Source organism: Leptonychotes weddellii, chromosome 2 (genome assembly GCF_054177405.1).
Source record: "Leptonychotes weddellii isolate Sample4059 chromosome 2, ASM5417740v2, whole genome shotgun sequence".
NCBI lineage: Eukaryota > Metazoa > Chordata > Mammalia > Carnivora > Phocidae > Leptonychotes > Leptonychotes weddellii.
This window is the reverse complement of record NC_138370.1, coordinates 97372048-97393007: the sequence shown is the minus strand read 5'-3', so window position 1 is coordinate 97393007 and position 20960 is coordinate 97372048. Positions and strand designations below refer to the sequence as shown.

At 36.5% G+C, this 20960-nt stretch overlaps 1 protein-coding gene across 1 annotated transcript in view; it reads right to left on the bottom strand.

Annotated features, from left to right (window-relative positions):
• COL25A1 (collagen type XXV alpha 1 chain) overlaps positions 1-20960 on the bottom strand; it is a 461910-nt gene that overhangs the window by 88806 nt on the left and 352144 nt on the right. The window contains exons 11-12 of the mRNA XM_081812014.1: positions 16766-16792; positions 14691-14735 (exon numbers count right to left, since the gene is read on the bottom strand). Coding sequence (XP_081668140.1) covers positions 14691-14735; positions 16766-16792 — 72 coding nt within the window. The remainder of the gene's footprint in view (positions 1-14690; positions 14736-16765; positions 16793-20960) is intronic.

Genomic DNA, 20960 nt, shown 5'->3' with positions numbered 1-20960 from the left:
TATCTTCATTATCATTTGGCTTAGAGTCCTCATTTATAAATGACCCTTCAAGAATGTATGGAAACCTGAACTAAATATAACTTATATAAAGATGATTTATATTTACCTCCCAGATAAACCAAGAATACGAAGCTTACATTATCCTTCTAGAAGAGCAAAAAATATTTTACTACTATACTGGACTATTATAATTGCTAAAGTCTTAACTTCCTGGAAGAAATTCTGCTTTATATATAAAGTTACACTATAATTGTAACTCTTGCACTTTCCTTGGATAAATGGCAAAAATGCTGACAGAAAAGCAATGGCTATTATAGGAAAATTTTGATTGGCCATTTGTACATCACAAAGAGTAAGAACTCAGAAATAGAATATGCCTGGAAAGAGGACTATCATTTACTCTGCAACAGAAGAAGAGCTATCAAGTCGGCTTTCTTCAAAGAATCCACAACAGGATGCACTAATATCATAACTCATGGTTTAATGCAAATAAGAGATGCTGCCAGGAAACAATACAAACTTTGTTTAGACTTTCAAAGAATAACCATGGTAGCCAGAATAATAATAAAAAAAATGGTTAAGCCCCTGGAGCTGAACAAAGTACATGCTGAGATTTTGAAGCAAGGAAGAGAGACATTGCTTAGGTATCTGGTTAACATCCTCCTTAATATATGAATACCGAGGGACTAAAACTTGATCCTGTTTTAAAATTTTTATATACTGTTAAAATAATCTTTTAACATAATAGGAAACAAAAAATGCACCTATGATTCCACCCCTATAATAATTGTTTTCAGTTTGTCCTGTTTCCTTCTAGTCTTTTTTATTTATGCTTACATATTTTCAAGCAATTGTAAGCTTATTACATAATATGACATTCTGATTTTTTATTATTTGATACTACAAATTTGTTTTCACATAGTATTCATGATTGTCTTGTGAATAGTTTGATTAACATCTATCAAACTCAGGCGTGATCATATGTTTAATCTGTCCCAAACAGTTGAATACTTGGTTGTTGCCAATCTTTGCTATTAAAGATAAACTAAAACACCCACCTCTGTAAATATTTCTAAATTGCTTTCCAAAAGGATTCAAGTTTTATCTGTTCTGATGGACCCCCACTCTGTGTTACTTTTTTACAACTTCATCAGCATTGGATATCACAATTTTAATTATTTGGGGGGCAATTTTAATAAGCACAAATGAGAGTTTACTCTTGCTCAGTTCTACATTTATTACTTGCGAGGTTAAATATTTTTTCGTGTGTTTATAATTTCAATAGGTATCTCACAAAATTTTAAAGCTATTTAAATAAATAAAGCTATTTCCTGAATGAACCAAGGGAAAATAGAAAGAAGGAAAAGTGAGAAAGTGACTCACAGCATTTTACCTTTCTAATAAGTTATATCAAGAAGAATATATTCAAACTTAGATTAGGAGGTTCCTATAACCCTGAGCGCCAAGTCCAAGCTATGGGATTCTGGAAGGCATTAATTCATTCAACTAACATTTAGTGAGAATTTTCTACCTGTTCTACTCTGGCCTGAGTGTTTCATGGGATAAAGACGAAATAGGCATGATAGGAACCTGTGCCCAAAGAGCTGATTTTGAACCAGAAAAAAACGATACATACAAAAATAACTTAAGAGGACATCTAATTGAGGTCATAGAACTTTTTTTTTGAGCAAAGTTTTCTTGCACTTCATGAAATAAAAAGACATAAATCAAAAGGAAGTATTGAAGAAGAATGAACCATATGTCGTGTAGTGTATTAATATTTTCTGGTGTGTGAGCATAAAGTATTATGAGTCCCCTTCAAATAAAGTTACAATGACATCACTACATAATGTAGTAAAAATATACATATGCAAGAAAGTCAGAAAAGTACAGACAAAAAATGACAATTAGGTTTCCTGGGTGTAGAGAGTAGGTCTCCTATTTGTTAAGAGAATCTGTCCATCTATTTCTGAATGCATTTCACAAGTACTGAAGGATATTCCAAAGATAGTAATAATGAAAAACAGCAGCTAACATCTTAACTACAGGTAGATTGATAAGGTTTTCTCTCTTATACTTTAAATTCTAAAGCATTCCCTGTGTATTACTCACAAATGATGATGTGTGTATTTAAGCTAAAAATAAGTTGGACTTTTTAGGAAAGCCTGCTTGCTATTTTCTTTTCTTTCTTCCTTCCTTCCCTTCTCTCTCTCTCTCTCCCTCAAACCAAATGCTCTTTAGAACTCTAACGTAAGACATCACTCAAGACTCAATTATTTCAGGTACTGCTAATCAGGGACAACTTGAAAGAACACTGAATGATTGGAAGGAATGGAGTTGTCTTATGAGGATTGAGTGCTAAAGGGAAATAGGTCATTTAGAGGTAATATCACTCGCCTGAGGGCAATTGTTTTCTGTTCTGGCAATGGGAATTTACAATGAGTTGTAGCTTAAAATTTTTAGCATGATATAATTTTACATTCACTTGTCAAAACCGATTTTGCTGCTTTTAAATACTGCATTTTCAAAGAGAACTCATTTAAACAGAAGAGGAGAATAACTACAAGGAACATGGACCAGCTGTGGATGGAAAGAGTGATACTGAGAAGAACATGGCTTTGGTCTTTTTTTATTTTTTCCCGGAATTTTCAACTCTTCCTTGAGGTTTATTTGTCTTTATTAATTTTTTAATTTGAGTATAGTTGACACACATTGTCACGTTAGTTCCAGATGGACAGCATAGTGATTCAACTTCTTACCAGGAGCATAGCCACTATCTGTCACCATACAACATTATCATAACATCACTGACTAGATTCTCTGCCCTGTGAACATGGCATCAGTCTTTAAGGTTTTCTCCTGCCTCTGGAGCTCGGGGTGTTGGTGGTCACTGACACCTATCTGAAACACCAAGTGTGCTTTTTTCATGACAGTGACAGTGCACGGAGGGATCTCAGTGGTTTGAGGGGTGAGCAGGACTGGTTTTTAGTCCCCTTCTGCAGGCAGCCATGGTGAGGAGTGGGTGTGCTTTTATAGGGCTTTGGGGCTTCAGTGGCTTTGGCAGCAATTGGGTAAGTAACACTTGGTAGAGGAAGATTCTTTGAAAACAGTGAGGCACCCAACAGGGACTTCTAGATACAACTGTTTGCGGAAGTGTCAAGAAAATGGGGTTTCTGCTCCCCATTCCTAGTTATTCTCTCTAGTTTTCCTTAATTTAGTTTTCTACCCTGGTTTCCTAATGGCAAATGAATATGAACACAAAATTGGGTGAATGTAGGAGGTACAAAATGATGTACATATTTTGAAATTTATAGAAATGTAGCATTTCACGACACAATAAAATAAAATAAAAATCCTAGCCCCAACCTGTAAGTGTTATTAATGTTTTGGAAAAATCATTTGTCTTTTTGCACACCTCTCACATCCCTCAGGCTTGTCTCAAATGTCCCCTTACTACAGAGGTTGCCTGGATACCCCACCACGACTTCCTATGCCTACTATCTTATTTAATTTTCTCTATTGCACTAATTAACACATAAGGTATACTTTTTTTGTTTCAAATCTGTCTCCCCTACTAGGAATGCCAGATTTGAGAAACAAAAATATAGGACATCGACTGAAATTTTAATTTCAGATAAGCAACACAATTTTTCAGTTACATATATCCCAAATATTGAATGGGACATAGTCATTTTAGAAATTATGGGTTGTTTATCTAAAATTCAAGCTTAATTGGGCATCCTGTATATTATTTGGTGACCCTATTTCCCACCTCCACCCTCTTACCACACTAGAATATGAACTTTGTCTATTTTGTTCGCTCCTCATTCCACATTGCCTGGAAACTGTACCTTACACATAGTAATTGCTCAGTTACATATATGTTGGAGAAATGAATGAATATAGGATATGCATACACATTAAGCACACATGAAGATGTAAAGCCCTTATAGGCCTGGTGAGAGACAGAGACAGCAAGACTTCTCTTCTGGGAAACTGAAAAACATATAAGAGTGGTGGCAAGAGATGACTTGGTCAGCTATAGCGTGGCAGCCATCGGTGGGAAAAGAGATGGGGACCCAGGAAAAAGATGGGAGAGATGTTAACCCAGCAGTGATACCTACAAGTCACGTTGGTCAGTGTGAAACATTTGGGCTGAGGAAGGGAGGGACAGCTCCGGGTAAGTGAAGGGCAGGGTGCACTGGGGGGAGGAGTCCCGCGAGGGGCAGGATGCCTTGAATGAGCAGAACTTTCATGGCTTCCAAGAGGCTCATGCCCCCAAGCACCCCCAGGACTCTATTGGGGAAGGGTGGTTGCAGAGGGCACTGAACGCTGCACAGTTCTGCCTGTGGGTACAGAGACTGGATCCTTCTACATATTTCCATATATTCTTCCATCTGCTCCTTCCTGCACCCCATGTGCCTAAGGGGAAGGGTGAGCAGTAGCTGGGGCAGTGCTGGTTATATGAATTATCATGTTGTCTAAAGTTCGCACAAGACCCTTTCAGAGCTTACACATGCCATCATTTACCTCATGAACTCACCCTGACTCACATCTGCTCTTCCCTAAGCAGAAGCACTCACAAAACAGTGAAATCTTTTAGTTGAAAGGAACCAAGCCAGTCATTCTTAACAGATAAAGAAGCACATTCAGAGAGTAACTTTTCCGGAGGCAAATACCTGCAAAGAGCGGATGTAAGATCAGAGCCCAGGTCTTCCGATTCCCCATCCTGTGTTCCATCCAAGCAACTTGTGTCTAAAGAAACCTCATACATTTTTATTATGTTTCTTTTCTGTTTAATTTGAGCATGAAAGAGGAAAGTGGCTTCAGGAAGCCTCCAGTCTAATCTCAGGTTTTCCTCCTCTGGTCTTGTGATATAGAGCAAATTGCTTAAGCTTCTGTGGGGCTCAGCTTTCCTTCTCTGAAGTGTGTGGGAGTAGATTAAATGCTTGCTTTCTCTTTGCTCTTAAGGACTAAGATTTGATTTTATTATTGCTTTAAATAGGAATTAGAAAATTTTATTGAACTCATGATACCTACATAATATTAATATTATTACTATTTGTTGCTGTTGCTGGACTCAAGATGTCAACTGGTGATTCCTTATTCCTCAGACACCTGATTAAACTCAGCTTAGGGCCCAATTTCACAGGTGAAGGAAGTCTAGAATCCAGGGCTCCCCTGGGCCCCTCTGCGGGGGTTCATCGCGGTTTTGCCCCAGACCATTTCAAATGGGTTAGTCAATTCCCTTCACCAGTTGCCTCCAGAACCCCACTCTCCCCAGGCCTTTTGTAAGTTCATGATTGACTATCTGGTGTTCCTGGGAAGGTGTCACATCAGAGAGCATCTTGCTGGCTTCCATCTCGCCTTTCCCCCTCCTCCCCTATCTCTCCTAGACCACCCTGGGCATTCAGCTTTACTCTCTCTTACCTAAAGAGATTTAGTAGTTTCTAAAAGGCTTCTGCTTGCATGCCCAGTCTCCAATTCTTTTCCTCCTCCTTGCCTACAGGCAGAGGAGGCTTTGTAACTTGGCAAAAGAAAATCCAGTAAACCTGGGCACTTGGGTTTGGTTATATGACAGCGAATCCGGTGTCCTGTAGAGAGCTCTGTCTTGTTTATCTAATCAGCAAAATCCCTCCCTAAAATTAGAATCTCTCTGTCCACATTGGTAATACGAATACTAATGAGTAGAAAGTTGATGGGTATATCAGCCAGGAGCCTAATAAAAACATTTTATTTAAGATAATTTATTGAAATGGGCCTTAAACTGATTAAAGTAATAACTAAACTGAACCTAGTAATCAAACCTTCATTACGCTTTTTTTAAAAAGTACAAATGTCTAAAATGCCAAATAAGTAAACATAGCAGTTGTAGCAATAATATTATGCCATGGACTATTTCAGAAATAAGTCTGCTACTTATGACTATTTCAGTTTTTGTTCTGCTAAGAAATGTACAAAATATAATTTGAACAAAGAAATTCAAAGTCTTAGATAGCTAAGAATTTAGTGATCACAGAAAATAGCTAAGTTGCATTAATTTGGTTGAAATTTACATTAATGAAAATTATGTGCCTTGAGCACACCCCTAAGCTTTGAAGGTCTGGGTAGAAGTACACATGGATGACCCCACATTCCACCCTACAGTGCTAATATCTTCCCATCTCTTCCCAACCCCAGTCCTATTCTTCACCAAGAAGGGCCCTGGAGGTCGTATGTGAACATCACAGCCTGCAAGCTTTGCCCACAGCTCCCCACCCATAGTGGCTTCAAGGCCACCCACAGGTTTAGGGGTGCACACACCAGCTGTGTGGTCGCTCGTGGGACTCTGGACCCAAAGAAGAGGCCAATACAAGAATCAGGACAGTTGAGGCAGGAATTCTTGGGTTGTGGGTACCTAGGATGTGATCAAGAAGTGATCTTTCAGTAGGACTTTGAGTAGGCATGCCTCTTTGGCCCTGTGGACTCCTCACTCTGTGTGGGAGGGTCATACCACAGGAGGGACAGAGGAGGCATAATGAGAAGCACTGCTTGCCTGGGTCTAGGAGAAACACTATCCAGTACTTTGTAAATAACTTATGAAAGGTACCAAAATGCGCAAAAACCAACCAGAGAGCATGATGCCACAGAGGATTGCCTTTTCTGTGTATATATATAAAAAATTGTTCACTATGTGCATGCTTATGGGTGAAAAAAGATTAAGAACAAAGATGTATGTTTTAGGAAGAAATAATCAAAATGGATAAAATGGGTTATGTGAAGTGGAAGAGTTTCTTAGGACTGGGATAAGTCAGATATAACATAGTTGTCCAGCTCCCTCGTATTACCCGAATCTCTTCTAAATTACACAACTAGTGATTCTTGCAACTTTCCATGTGACTGGGGCTTCTAGAAAAGAAATTGCAGTGGCAGTAGCTAATCAGCCTCTGACATTTTCCAAGCCAGGGGAGAAGGGGGAGGCCAAGACCTCTGTGTGCCCATTTACAAAGGAGCTCCAACATTTTGTAAGAGGTTTGGGGGAAAGCACTCATTCAGTCTCTGCATGTTGATACGAAAGAAGGAAGCCCCAGGCGTGACTGGCAGCCACCTAACAACCAAGGGGAGAGCAGGAACTAGGATGAAGGCAGCAAGGAGGAAGACAGGGTGAAAAGATAAAAGAACGTGGATTCTTAGTGATGAGGTTTAGTTGCCAGAGCAAAGCAAAGCTGAAGCCTGCATTAGCTTTCAAGTTCTATAACCAATAAATACCTTTATTCTAAAAAGTGGTTCTGTTAAGTATTCCAGGACTTGCAACATAATGTGCCCTTGATAATATATCGATTTTTTTTAAGTTTTAAAAGCCAGCTAATTTCTTCTTTCCTAAAGCATAGTCTTCAATGATAAATCTATGTATAGTTTGAATGATAAATTATTTTTTTCTCTTGGGAAGGGAATGTGCCCAATTATTAATAGAAATGTTAAGTGGTTATGTCCAGCTGGAAAAACTCTAAAGATCAGTGAAGAGTAGTAGAAAGAAATAATAGTTCTTACTAACATTTGCTTCTATACCCAGGAGGCTTCTGAGTTATGGAGTTATTAATGCCCCTCGTACAGAGAGAACCATAGTCTGTTCTTATTAATATTTTAAGAATATTTAACATATTTTAATAAAGTTACATTTATTACTTTATTTTTTCTGATTAAACTTCGAGGTAAATATTTTAATCTTCATTTGATGAACGAAGACACTAAGGCTTAGAGACGGTAAGTAATTTGCCCAAGGTCATGCAAATACTGAAAAGCAAAGCTGGGATATTCTGAATTTAAGATCCTCATTCTTAACAGTGGAAGCAGAGTCGTGTGCAGTGAGAACAGACTGCCTGGCTTTGAAGCTGAACACCACAGACACCTCGGTAACACTGGGCAAAATATTTATCCTTTCTGTACTCCCATTTACTCATTAATAAAGTGGAGATGCTAGTTGCTACTTCATAGGATTGCTGTGAGGAATAAGTGAGCTAATAGGCACACAACACTAAGGACAGTACCTGATAGTAAATGCTGACTAACATGTTAGGAATTATTATATACTGCGCTCTTCTGTTCTCTGTATTGGGCAGAGAAGACAGAGCAGAGGATCCTGAAAGAAATTCAATTTCTCATAAATTAACCCCACTGGTGCTGTTTCGCAGTTGGAAAATGGTTACTATCTGCTTGGCAATGTGGCCTCCTATCAAATGGATGGAATTGGGTAGATGCTAACCTGTTAGGATTGTCACAGTAAGTTATTTCATTGTAGGCTTTATTTTATTTTATTTATTTATTTTAGAAAGAGAGAGAGAGACAGCATGAGTGGGAGGGGGAGAGAGAGAGGGGGTCATAAGCTTGGAGAAAAGGTAGACCATGATGAATACAAAAGCCCCACTGTGATTGATAATACGGTGTTTTAGAAACCAAATTCTAAGACCAAGGTTGTCTGTAATTTAATTTGTAAGTACAGCACCATAGGGGTAGTTTCTCTTCCCTTGCCAAATGCTGCCCACCTGTTAGGTCTCACCCAAAGTCACCTATCCATACGGAGAAGCATTACTTGGCCTTACTTGGCTCTGTGCACCAGGCCAGGCTGCCCTACGCTTCTCGGCCACAGTCCTTAAAAGAACTGTAATGTAACAGGTTTCTAGTATAACTGTTCATTTAATGTCTCCATCCCCAATTAGGCTGGAAATTCCATGAGGACCAAGAGAGATGCTGCCTGGCACTTAGTAGTAAGGGCTGTATGGATGACTAAAAAAATCAACAAGTGAATCAGTGGACGCATTCATGGGAAGTTTCTTTAAAAAGCTTTCCCAGATTACGTATACAATTGAATCAGATGTAGTAAATCAGTATTTTTGTGATCCCTTCTATAAAATATAGTGTTTTTTCAATTAAAATGGAAAATAAGTGGACCTGATGATATCATAATTCAAACACATTTGCTTTGTTGTTTGTTTTGGGACGGCCTGTGAGCAGCTTGCCTTCTCTCACACCCCTTTCCCCAGAAATCCCTTTCCCTCAACTTTTTATTCTTCCCTCTCCCAATATTTTAGTAGAATGATAGAATTTAGTAGAATGATAATTATTATCAAATTCTATAGTAACATGCCTTTAATGGAGTTAGGGGGAAAGTGGTTTAAAAAAAATCTTTACTGTACTTGATTTATTTCAAGCCAACATTAAACTACCTCTTGTAACTAAATTTTCATTCCTCTCTAAAGGAACTTAAAATTCATTACATAAAGAATAGAAATGTTGTTTTTCCCACTTAACAAGTAAAATTGAGTGAAAAGTCTCTTTAAGAGTAAGCATGTATATAAAAATGCCTGAGAATACATGAATCACACTTAGGGTTAAAGTGATTTGACCACATGAAATGTTCTGTAATAGGAAAATGATGATGTTTCTTTTAGAAGAAAGAACACATCCTATTATTATAGTTACTAGAGAAAAAAAGTCATGTATTCTGAGAATTCTAATGCACATAATTGCTAACTTCAGAAGATAGAAAAACTAATAAAAATAATTTGTCTCAACTTTAACCTGTAAAATGATTGAATTGCTGTAAGATACTTTCCCTGAACTATTCATTAATCTGGAATCAGAAATCAATCACTTCATTTACTCTGCGTATCTTTTCTTAAAGTCTAAAATCAGAAAGTCACAACTATATTGGGTAATGGGGCCACTGAATAAATTCTGCTATAGGAAAATTTTAAGCTAACCAACCAGAAAACAAACAACTATATTCAAATCCTTCAGGAATTTAATTCAGACTGCTTAATGATAGAGCCAAGGAAGCCAAAGAAAAGAGTGTATTTAGTTGTTACAGTAAGTGAATCAAGAATAAAAAATATTGAGTTCATTGAACAGCCCACTGAATAGACTTGAATAAACAGCTTGACCTTTGGAAGTCTGAGAGCTTCAATTTATCTGCTCTCTAAATACACTTACAATAAAAATGCCATTAGAAGTATGTTGTGAGGATTAATGTCAGTGAAGACTGTGAGATCCATGGATAAGAGATGAAAAGGAATTCTAAATACCATAACTATAAATTAATTAAAGTTTAATGTTCCTTAAAAATTACATAGCTATCTGGGATAGATTCGTAGATGATACGCTAACATCATTTTTTATTTATTTTATGTTTTGAAGTTTTAAAAATAATAAATTCTAGAAAATACTTGGAAAATCCATGAATAAGATCTTCTGATATTTGTTTTGCTTTGGAAACAATCCCTATGATTCTGGGGTTTCAAAAATATTCTAGCTTGCTTAGACAAAATAATTGGTTTTTAATCCTAAAAATCTTTATTATTATTTTCATAGTAACAAACAGACAAGGGTGTTAACTGCACCAATTAGACTTTTAATGCTCCCTGTCTCTGTCCCCAGACCTCCTCTTCAGTTGTATTTGCCCAGTGCTGGGCATTGATTGCTATTCAAGTAAATTGTCATTATGATGATTTGTTTTTATGGGTGCCAATTAATGTGAAAATGTGGAAAGAATAGAAAAATATAGGGTTCTAGTACCACCTAATAAAAGTTGAGATTTTAAAAATTCTGATACACACATATATACAAAAATTGATGTTCAGCTAGCCAGCATATAGGTACATCATTAATTTCTGATGTAGTGTTCAATGATTCATTAGTTGTGTATAATACCCAGTGCTCATCACATCACATGCCTCCCTTAATACCCATTACCTGGTTACCAAAAATTATAGACAGCAATTAATTTTGTCAAAGGGACAAAAGTTAAAAAGATAGTTTAAAAGATGGTTTAAAAGATGGTTCTACCACAAAATTATTTTTGAAAGCTCCCACTTCTCCATTATATCTGAGAAGTAGGGTTTAATTGTCAAATATTTAGATATACATCTCTTCATGTATGCATGTGTGTGTGTGAGAGACAGACAGACAGACAGACAGAGAGGGATAATGAATAATGGAGCACAAACAAAATGGTAATTATACCTTTAGACTGACAAGATCTAAAGGTATAATTAGATCTATTCTTTTTTTTTTTAGATTTTTATTTATTTATTTATTAGAGAGAGAGAGAAACAGCATGAGAAGGGAGAGGGTCAGAGGGAGAAGCAGGCTCCCCACTGAGCCGAGAGCCCAAGGTGGGACTCGATCCCAGGACTCTGGGATCATGACCTGAGCCGAAGGCAGTTGCTTAACCAACTGAGCCACCCTAGACTGACAAGATCTATTCTTGAGAATTACAAGATTTTGTGTCCAATACAATTAGCTAGGGAAGAAGAGGACAACATTTCATATTTTTAGGTAAGACTTAGTATTAAATCTACCCTAACTGCTTTGGCTGCTGGCAACAAATCTAAATTATGGAAACAACAGCTTTCAGAATTGGGAACAGAGAATACTAGAAGCTGGTTGAATCAAAAATGAGACACGGGTGACTTTATCTCTTGGAGACTTAGAAATAAATTAGTACAGCCCTTGGTCTCATTTCACAAATGCAACTGCCTTAAGCCCAGACAGGAAAAGGGTCTTTCAAAGGCTGCACATGAGGTGGAAGAAAACAGAGCATCTTGACTCCAGGACAGCGCTCCTGGGCGGGTGAGTGGGGAAAAAGCCGGGGCACAGAGAAACATTTTACCTTCCTGTGTAATTTTGCATATTCATACTCTTCCTATCATGATTCAGCTGGCTTCTTCTCCCTGCTTGAGGGTAAACCTAGGGCTCATTTGCTGAAACTCCTACAGTGTGATACTATTCCTACAGATACTTGATAATATGTATTGAGCATCTGTAACATTACCTTCACTTTAGAGACATTATCTAGTTAATACTGCAAGGTCTGTATTTATATTTTACACTTAAGCCTTAGAAACATTATATAACTTGCCCAAATGAGAACTACGATCTGACCCATTCATTCTGACTACAGAGTCCACACTTTTTCCTCCATACCACACTGCCTTCCACATTTTGCAGAAGATGTTCAGGAGCCCTTTGTAGATTGTGATGCCAGAAAAAGCTAGATTTGGGTTTAATGCCATGTTACTGCTTATGTAAGTCCTTTCTCCTAATACAATCTGAATCACTGAAAGACCATTACAAAATAAGAAATATTCAGATTAGCAGTCAAGGTGACCCATATTTGAAGGAAAATAGTGTAAAAAAAAAATGTCAGTACCAAGTTTATTAGCCAAAGCCAATCACCAATTTTGTCAATCTGGATGGAAAACAAAATACTTTTTAAAAATATTTTTCTTCCTTTTTTGTAAGAGAAAAATCTTTCTATTTTCTAGTTGCTATTTGTTGTATTTCTGATGGCTTAGAAATCATATTCTTCCTTAGCCATTATTTGAAAAATATTTTCTAAGCCACAAAAGTACTTCTTTGGAAAAGTGAAATTGTAATGTAGAAAAAATGTTTTCTTAAGACAGCTTGAGGACATTTAGGTGCTTTAAAAAATTATGTCATTGTAAGCTCTTTTCTTAGAAAAACAAATTGTAGAGATCCAAAACATATGTCATATGCTTAAGTACAGAATTATTACTCCATTTCCAGCTTTGTTTTTACTGTCTAAATGATCTGCTGTTTCGGTGAAGGACTCATGGTTTCGCACTTTATTTTCCTAGAGATGATACAGCAAATATTGCAAATGTTAGATAATCACTAGTGTTAACAGAAATTTCATCCACAAAGTTTTAGGTTAAATTCTATGGAGTAGGAAAAACAATCGTAAACTATATTTTGCTAATACTGTCATAAAAGTGTGAAATTATTTACCTTCCCTAGGTCCTATAGAAAACACTTTAAAATGCCACAAAGATGTATAACAAGACATAAAACTGCAAATATTAACTGTCTATTTTCTTGAAATATAATTTAAACTTGGTGACTAGGACAAGAAAATGTCACATTCCTTTCTCTTGCTAAGGAAATTGCATATTTCCTTTGCAAAAATAAAGAATATGCAGTTTTCATAAACATGTATGTGACAGTTTTAAAGTTGTTTTGTTTCAGGTTAAAGGTTTCTATAAATTTTCATGATTGTCCCAAAGTTGAAAAAAGAAAAGAAGCAAAGAAGACAGAGCAAACATTAACCTTAAGGGTATAAGCTTTGTTCTTCACCAATGTTAAAAACATTTCTCTTATATCCATATCTGTCTTCTCCAAATATTATCTTGACTTACATAACTTTAAAATCCATCTTAGAATGAATATACTTCCAAATTTTTATGCATCCCTCCATGATCTGAAATATTCTAAATAGAAAGTTAATCTTTGCTCTTTACCAGGATTTGTGAAGCAAACAGATATGTATTTTATTAAGTGGCAAATAGAGCAGTGAGCTGGGCAGTTCATTCCCATGGAGTGCGCAGTGTTTGGTTTGTGGATTAGCGGATAGCATAAGCCTTGGTTGAGGACATCAATTTCACTGGGAATTGAGTAATCATGGAAGCAGAGGACCTTGTTTAAGATACAGATCAATGAAGGAAACGTTTCATTGTAAGATCACCACTGTCATAAAGGCTTTATGTCTACTTGCCATTTAATCCTCACATTGACCCTAGTAGGTAGAAACTGTTTTTGTCTTCCTTTTACATATGAAGAGACTGAGGCCAGAGAATTCAAGGACTTTGCCAAAATTCATGCGGCCTGTAAGTGGCAGACTCATGCTTTTTGCTAGCCACTGTAGGTTTTAAATGGTGATTGTTAGTATCTTTTTGAAGAAGAAAAGATGGACAAGATGGGAAAGGTCACTAGGAGGTCTCTTCTGTCTGTAAATATTCGGCTCCTTATGATTTCAGAATTTAATCCAGAGTGCACAGATTTAAAAATTTTCTGTTGAACACAAGCTGATGGGTCACAGGATTTTATAGGGTTAGTCCAAAAACTCTAAGGGAGACAAGAAAGTCCCTAGCTCAGCTTCCTGGCTCCTGGTAGACTGGCTTTGTTAGCTGCCCCTATGGTTTTCCTGGTCTCTGTAGAGGTTCCAGATTGAAAAGCCAGTCAGCACTATTGGGGAGCATAGAAAAGCAGACCCACTTGTGGGATGATGCTAGATGCTTTGTCCAACCAGTAAGTATGTTGAAGGAATAGATGTAACCACACGTATAGATATGTCTATGTAAAGTTGTGGGGTTTTCTTATTTTATTTTCCCCCTCATTATTAACAGTACAGTAAAAGTGTACTACCAGAGCTTGGCGAGTCTATTTAAACCCTAATTTTTCTTGACAGTAAAAAGAGCTTGCTCCTAAATTCAGAATATTCCAATAGGTTCCCTCTGTAAGAATTTTTGTTAATGAAAGAAATAATACATGTTACTTTTGCCATGACAAGAATAAACTGGAGTATATTTTGTTTATGACAATTAATGTTAAACACAAAATTTTTCCTATTCTATGTATATTTATTTTATATATATATATGCACTTTATAAGAAAGATATAGTTGTATCTCCTACAAAACTTATCAAAATAGAATGGAAAATTTTCTAAGAGTTTCTGACTATTTAATGCATCATTAAAAATTAAATTAGTTTGATCTTTTGCACATAATTTCCCTGCATTTCAAAAGTATATGTAGTGCTTTTATAAGTATATAAACTTTTTACTAACATTACTGACTAGAATAATTTTGTGATTTTAATCCCTTTAAATGATCAAAAATATTCTATAGAACTTACCTTTTGACCATTCACCCCTGGAATTCCAGGTACTCCAACAGAACCCTAAGAAGACACATGATTAAATTAAGCATAGAATCACAAAATATTTCAATTCTAAGTTTGTATTGTATTAATTATGTCAGCCATAACCTTACCTTGCTAAAACATGTATGAAAGGCTAAGTTTTTCAGATCTTATGCATGGTATTCAGATATATAATAATGTAAGCAGATTCATCAAGCATTCCCAGAAACTACGGAGTTAAATTTAACCATGTTCCTAAATATCCACTTATCCCTAATATGATTTTAAAGAAATTCACATCATAAATTGGGATCCACAGCTATCAGAAGGCCACATGGCTCTAAATTTTGGTGCTTTTAAGAAATAAACAGGCTTAGTTCCATCTGGAAAAGCCTAGCAGTAGCAGTAACTCTTGCATTTCAGGAGTTTAAATACCATAAAACAAAAGGTAATTAAAATAACAACCACTTGTTTCACAATTAGTCAAATAAGGCACTCAAATTTGTTGTATTTGAAGCATTTTTCCCTGGACTTTCAGGGTGTACATTTAAGCCAGGTGAGTGTGAATATGTCTTCCTAGACTAGAAAAGGTGTTACAAATGTTAAACACTGACTAGGAATAACACAACACATCAAATATTAAGTTAAGAGTGTGTGTGTGTGTGTGTGTGTGTGTGTAGACATGTGTGCACATCTGCACTGGGGTGATTACGAACGGTTGGATGTAGGTGGGGTGAACTGAGAATAAGAAACCTAATTATCACCTGAGAAAATCTATGACATTTACCTGGATATAGAACATTAACAAATGTTTTTGGATAGTGATGTCACCCCCTTTCAGGCTCTGGAGAAATCATTTTTAAATAAAATATGTTTATTCTTTGTCTAGCCCTAGAAAACAGATCTTTCTAAGTTGATGTATGATATTAAATTTCTTTAATAATAATGGGAAAAAAGTTTTTTTAAAGAGTAGATATAAACCTCAAGCTGCTCTAAAAGAGAAAGTTTATTAAAAATATAGTCACTAAAAAATATATAGTCATTATATGCAAAACAAATTGAGATGGCAAGTTCCTTACTGTTTTGGTAATTATTTTGGTAATTATATTGAGTGGGTCATTAAAAGACTTCCTGAAGCCTCAGGCAGTAATTTTAGCCTGGTCGCATGTGGATTAGGGTAGCTTTACAATTTCACACCATGCTTAATAGAGACATTATTGCGAAGGACAAAGTGTTCTTATACACAAGTTGTCTCACAACTCATTGGCTTTGGACTTGGTTTGTAGGATTATGTTTCAACAGATGCCACATGCCCAGTGCTTGGGGAATAAAAAGTCTCTATCTGTGATGGATTCCAAAGATAAAGAATAATCACTTTTCCACCTGTTGTAATACAATTGTTTTCTTTAGTTTTCTGCAGGTTAAATATCCCTTTCTCCCCATTGTGTGGTGGGAGTTGTAACAGGGAATGGGGACTTAGCAATATTTTGTTGGCAAAGGGCCACCTACCTACTATTGATATATTTACTACTGTAGTATTGATGTAATTTTAGAAGCGCCAGACCCTCTCCATCAGAATGTAATGGTGAATTCTGATGACTGGGAAATGACAATCAGGAAGTCACTTTTCAGCTTACCTCAGCAAAGGAAAACACTAATGGACCAATGGAATACAGTCACCAAACAACAAGTACATCTTTTGTTCTGGTCTGTTCTACGATCATTTGGTCATAATCCTTGAGCAGGACCATGCACTCAGTCTGCAATGTCATATGACCTTTCAAATTCTAAGTTTTGTCACAATGTTTTGCCAGTATTTTAATTAAAAATTCAATAACCTAAAGTTCGACAGACAGCTTAAAAAGAATTTACTCTGGATTTATTGGATTTTCTATAATGGAGGTGATTAGAAATCTAATGGCTCACATTAAATGATTGTATTTTTAGAAAGGAGAATGCACAATCCAGATGCTTCAGCATGGCTTACAGTAGCTAATTCTATTCACCTCTCATGCTAGGCATTAGGCAATGCAAGTATAATTACTTCCCCAGTACTGTTTATACTCTACCTTTTGTCCTGGAGGCCCCAGAGGACCCTAAAAATAGAAAAATTATTCAATTAACATACTAATGTAACCATTTAAACTTAAACGGCCAATTAAAACTGTCCTAGTCTGCAAGGTTCTCCATGCTGTGCAGAAATATGCTGATGTTTTGTATGTCGGGGAAAACGGAAATTACTGGTTGGAAGTACACAATAGGTCTTTTCTTCTCTCTTGTTTTCTTTTGAAGACCATTAAGCATATGCAGTTAGATTCTGATTTTTCCTTTAAAAAAAGAATCTTTGCTGTTCTGGTGCATCTGTTTCTTCAAATACCTGTACATCTACCACCTCAATCTCATTTAGAAGAGGCTGGAGATGTTACTGCTAGAAGCAGTGAAAATGCAATGCAGTTCCCCAGCAAGCAGCACATTATGTGACTTCTGCATCTGCAAAACTTCAGGAAGCAGATTTGCAAAGGGAATCATTGAATAGCATTACAAAGAAACATGTTTTGTCTATTCTTCCTCTTATGAAATGTGGCACAAAAACTCGTTTACAAACTAGGGGATGCCAAGGTCAACTGTGGCACCTAGGGTGTACCAGGAAAGGAAACAAAAGATGCTGTCAGCTGTCGATAACTATGATACTGGGCGCGTGGGGGGAATAGAATATTTAGGAAGATGGATGGGAATATTTACATATAAAATGGAAATACGGCAGTTCTGAGATTTAGCTGTTTTTCAACCACAAAGTCAGCATTGGGATTCTGTTGGCTTTATGTAGAATTAGGCGAAGCTTTGGGATGGTGGAAAAGAGCACAAAGACATCCAGCTATAATTCTGACTATTTATGTCTATTTTTACATAAAATATTGAGCATTTTTCTTCTAATTCTTTTTACAAATACTTTTAATTTTAGTATATTTTAACAAAGTTATACTTTATAAATGATAGTAAATGATAGTTTACTCTATTACTTCCTGTTAACTGGCTCTGTATTCCATTACACCTAATGAATGGCTAGCCTATTTTCAATGTGTGACATTTCAGTTAATCAGCATCTTAATTCATACTCTGTACTATTAAAGAAAGCACTAGAGTGCACATTAGAGGGAGAATTAGTCATGCATAATTTTTTTATTAAAAATACACCATGTTTAGGAACATTCAGAGAATCTGTTCCTCATAAATTATTTTGTAATCCTCACAGGAACACTAAGAATTTCCTCATAAAATCAGCTTTAGGTTGTTGAAAGCGCACTGTGCAATATCACCTTTCTATGTTCCTTGTTTATTTACTCAACTGACTAACTTCTTAATGAGCTGGTTATCTGGTATATCTGTGCAGTCAGACAGCCTCCCTCCCCATTTCGCCCCTTCTACTTAAAATTCTCCCTGTTTCAGATTTTGCAGAGAAAATAGAGGCTATCAGGTGTAAATTCCCTCAACATTATGTCTCTCATCAATCCAAACCCACGTGGACCTCCTTCCTATGTCAGAGGGAGAAGAGGCATCCCTCTTCTGCAGGCAGATGCATCCAGTAGACTCTGGAATCCATCCTTGTCTCTGTCCTCGGGGATCTTTCTCCATCAATTATCCATGCATCTGTATCAGAGCCTCCTTCTTTCCACTAGTTCCTTCCCCTTAGCACATAAACAGGCTTAATCATCTCTCACTTGGGTAAATTGTTTGGGAAGTGAATGCTAATGTTAAGTAAAGGCAGAATTTGGAAGTTGTAGCGATGGGAGAGCTGAGAGTCGAAGAAGACTTGGGTTTTATCATGGTCTATGATTCCATTTGCCCCAGCATCTCTAGGGCATTTCATTTCTTAAAATGTTGATGTTAGAAAGGAAATCATATAACAAAAAGTACATTAATTCAGTGTTTAGACTGAGAATGGAAATGTTCAATTCAAAAAGGTTTGTTTCCATTTAAACCTAACTTTGCCACTTGAAAAAAGATTGTGCAGTACAGTTGAGTTTTTCACTACATTGATGGATAACCCAGGAAGGGAATATTTCATAGAAAAATCAGAGCAAATTTGAAATCAAGTGTTTTAACTAGAGACTGACATTTCTGCATTTTCTAATTTGGTCTCTGTTGCATGACCACATTAAAGATTCAGAAAGACTACCCATAACCGTGAAATCTACAAAATTATATTGTCTATTTTAACACAATATTTCATGAAAATCAAAAGATAGCTATAGAGAAAATAAATACAAAATTTTTCTTCACGGTTAGGAAACTACTTCTATTTTTGCTAAACTCTAAAAATAAAAGCGGTTTTAAAGATGTAACATTAACTTTGAACTGTGAATACATGTCTTGTGGATTATTCATAACGAAGTTGCCAAGGATATATTCTCAGCTACCAAAAATGTGCATATAGTCCTTAGATCTCACTGGCGGGAAAAATGGTAGCAAGCCAAGGATAGTGTCATCTGTTACTAGCAGGGGAGTGGGAATAGACTGAAGCTGGATATAAGGCACAGACATACATTCGAGTAAGTATAGACACACACACGCACACACACACACACACACACCCCAAAGAGTTATTTTGCTGATCAAGATTTTGCTTAATGTGTTTTGAGTGTCCTTAGATTAATAAAACCATTATATACCTATGACATTGTGGTCATTAAATTTAAGTTTACAAATAAAAGCTTCACTGCTCAAAAATTGATTTTAAGGGCTCCTGGGTGGCTCAGTCGGTTAAGCATCTGCCTTCGGCTCAGGTCATGACACCAGGGTCCTGGGATCCAGCCCTGCGTGGGGCTTCCTCCTCAGCGGGGAGCCTGCTTCTCCCTCTGCAACTCCCCCTGCTTGCGTGCTCTTTCTCTCTCTCTAGCAAATAAATAAATAAAATCTTTAAAAAAAATTGATTTTGAAGTTAAAGTATGTTGCTACCAGTCGGTTAAGATGTTTACATTTGTCTAGTTTTGTGACTTCTAGAACAAATATAAATTAATAAAGTAACGGGCAAATGCCATACAACCATTCACTAACCTATCTAATCCTCTTAAATTTATTTATATTTTCAGCCTGATCAAAAGTCATTACGAATAATGACTCAGATGAACAATGTCGTAAGTTCATTACTCACTAGTCAAATTATTCCTTTTATTATTCCTAAAATTAAAGCCAATTGTTCTAGTGTTTTAAGATTTCTAAAATAATTCCATTATTATTGTCTCCATGACTTAAGTTTGGATCAAATATTTTTCCAGACTAAAGAGTCAATTTTTCATTCCATTTTTATTAATCAATAAATTGTTCTTTTTTAGATATTTTTTGGTGGGCACTGTTATGTTTGCATATACTTTGTAGAGGCTCAATTTAAATGGGAACAATCTGGTCTCTTCATTTTTCAAAATAATTTCTGTGTATATGTCTCAAGATTAAAAACTGTGCACCATATATAATCTCAACATATTAAACTGTATTTCTTTAAGTTTACCTCCAGAAGTGTAAACTATAATTTAAACCTTAAAATACACTTATTTTGGTACAGGTTCTAGGTGATGTATTCAAAAGATAAAAACCAAATGAGCCACTGAAAAATTCCAAGTGCGGAGTAATAACATCACTCATCTGCAGACAAATTTTAAAACCAAAATTTTTGTGATCTTTTTGGAAGAGGCCATGGAGGGCTATGCAATGTTAAAACTTATAAACAAGAAAGAAATTACACAGCGCCCTTGATTTTCTTTCCTGTTTACCTTCACCCCTGCTAGATTCCATTTTTAAATACTGTAAAATATGTGGACTATGGTGAGCAAGTAAGTCAGAGAAATACGATCGTCCTACTTGGTGATTGCCTCCTCCAAAAAGTGTGTGACTCATGGCCTGGGAGTGATCCTTTACCCCTTCCTGCTCAAGTATATCAGATAATTACTCAAGAATCTCTCCAGCCTGCCCTCTTCATCACTGCATCACTATGCCCTTGTTCAAACCCTCTTCTCTCCCAGCTAGCTGATGGGCGTCCACCTGAGGGCCACTCTGCCTTTAGTCTCCTTCCACCTCTCTGCACGGTGCTGCCTGAGTGAGCTTTCTAGAAGGCTAATGGGTTCTTACCTTTCCTCTACTGAAAAATTCTTCAATGGCTTTCCATAGCTTTTGAGAACAGCAGGAGCTTTTGTAAGATTGGTAGCTCACCACAGGAGGCATGCTTTTGCGTCTCTGCACCACTGTACCTCTGGCTGGCTATTCCTGCAA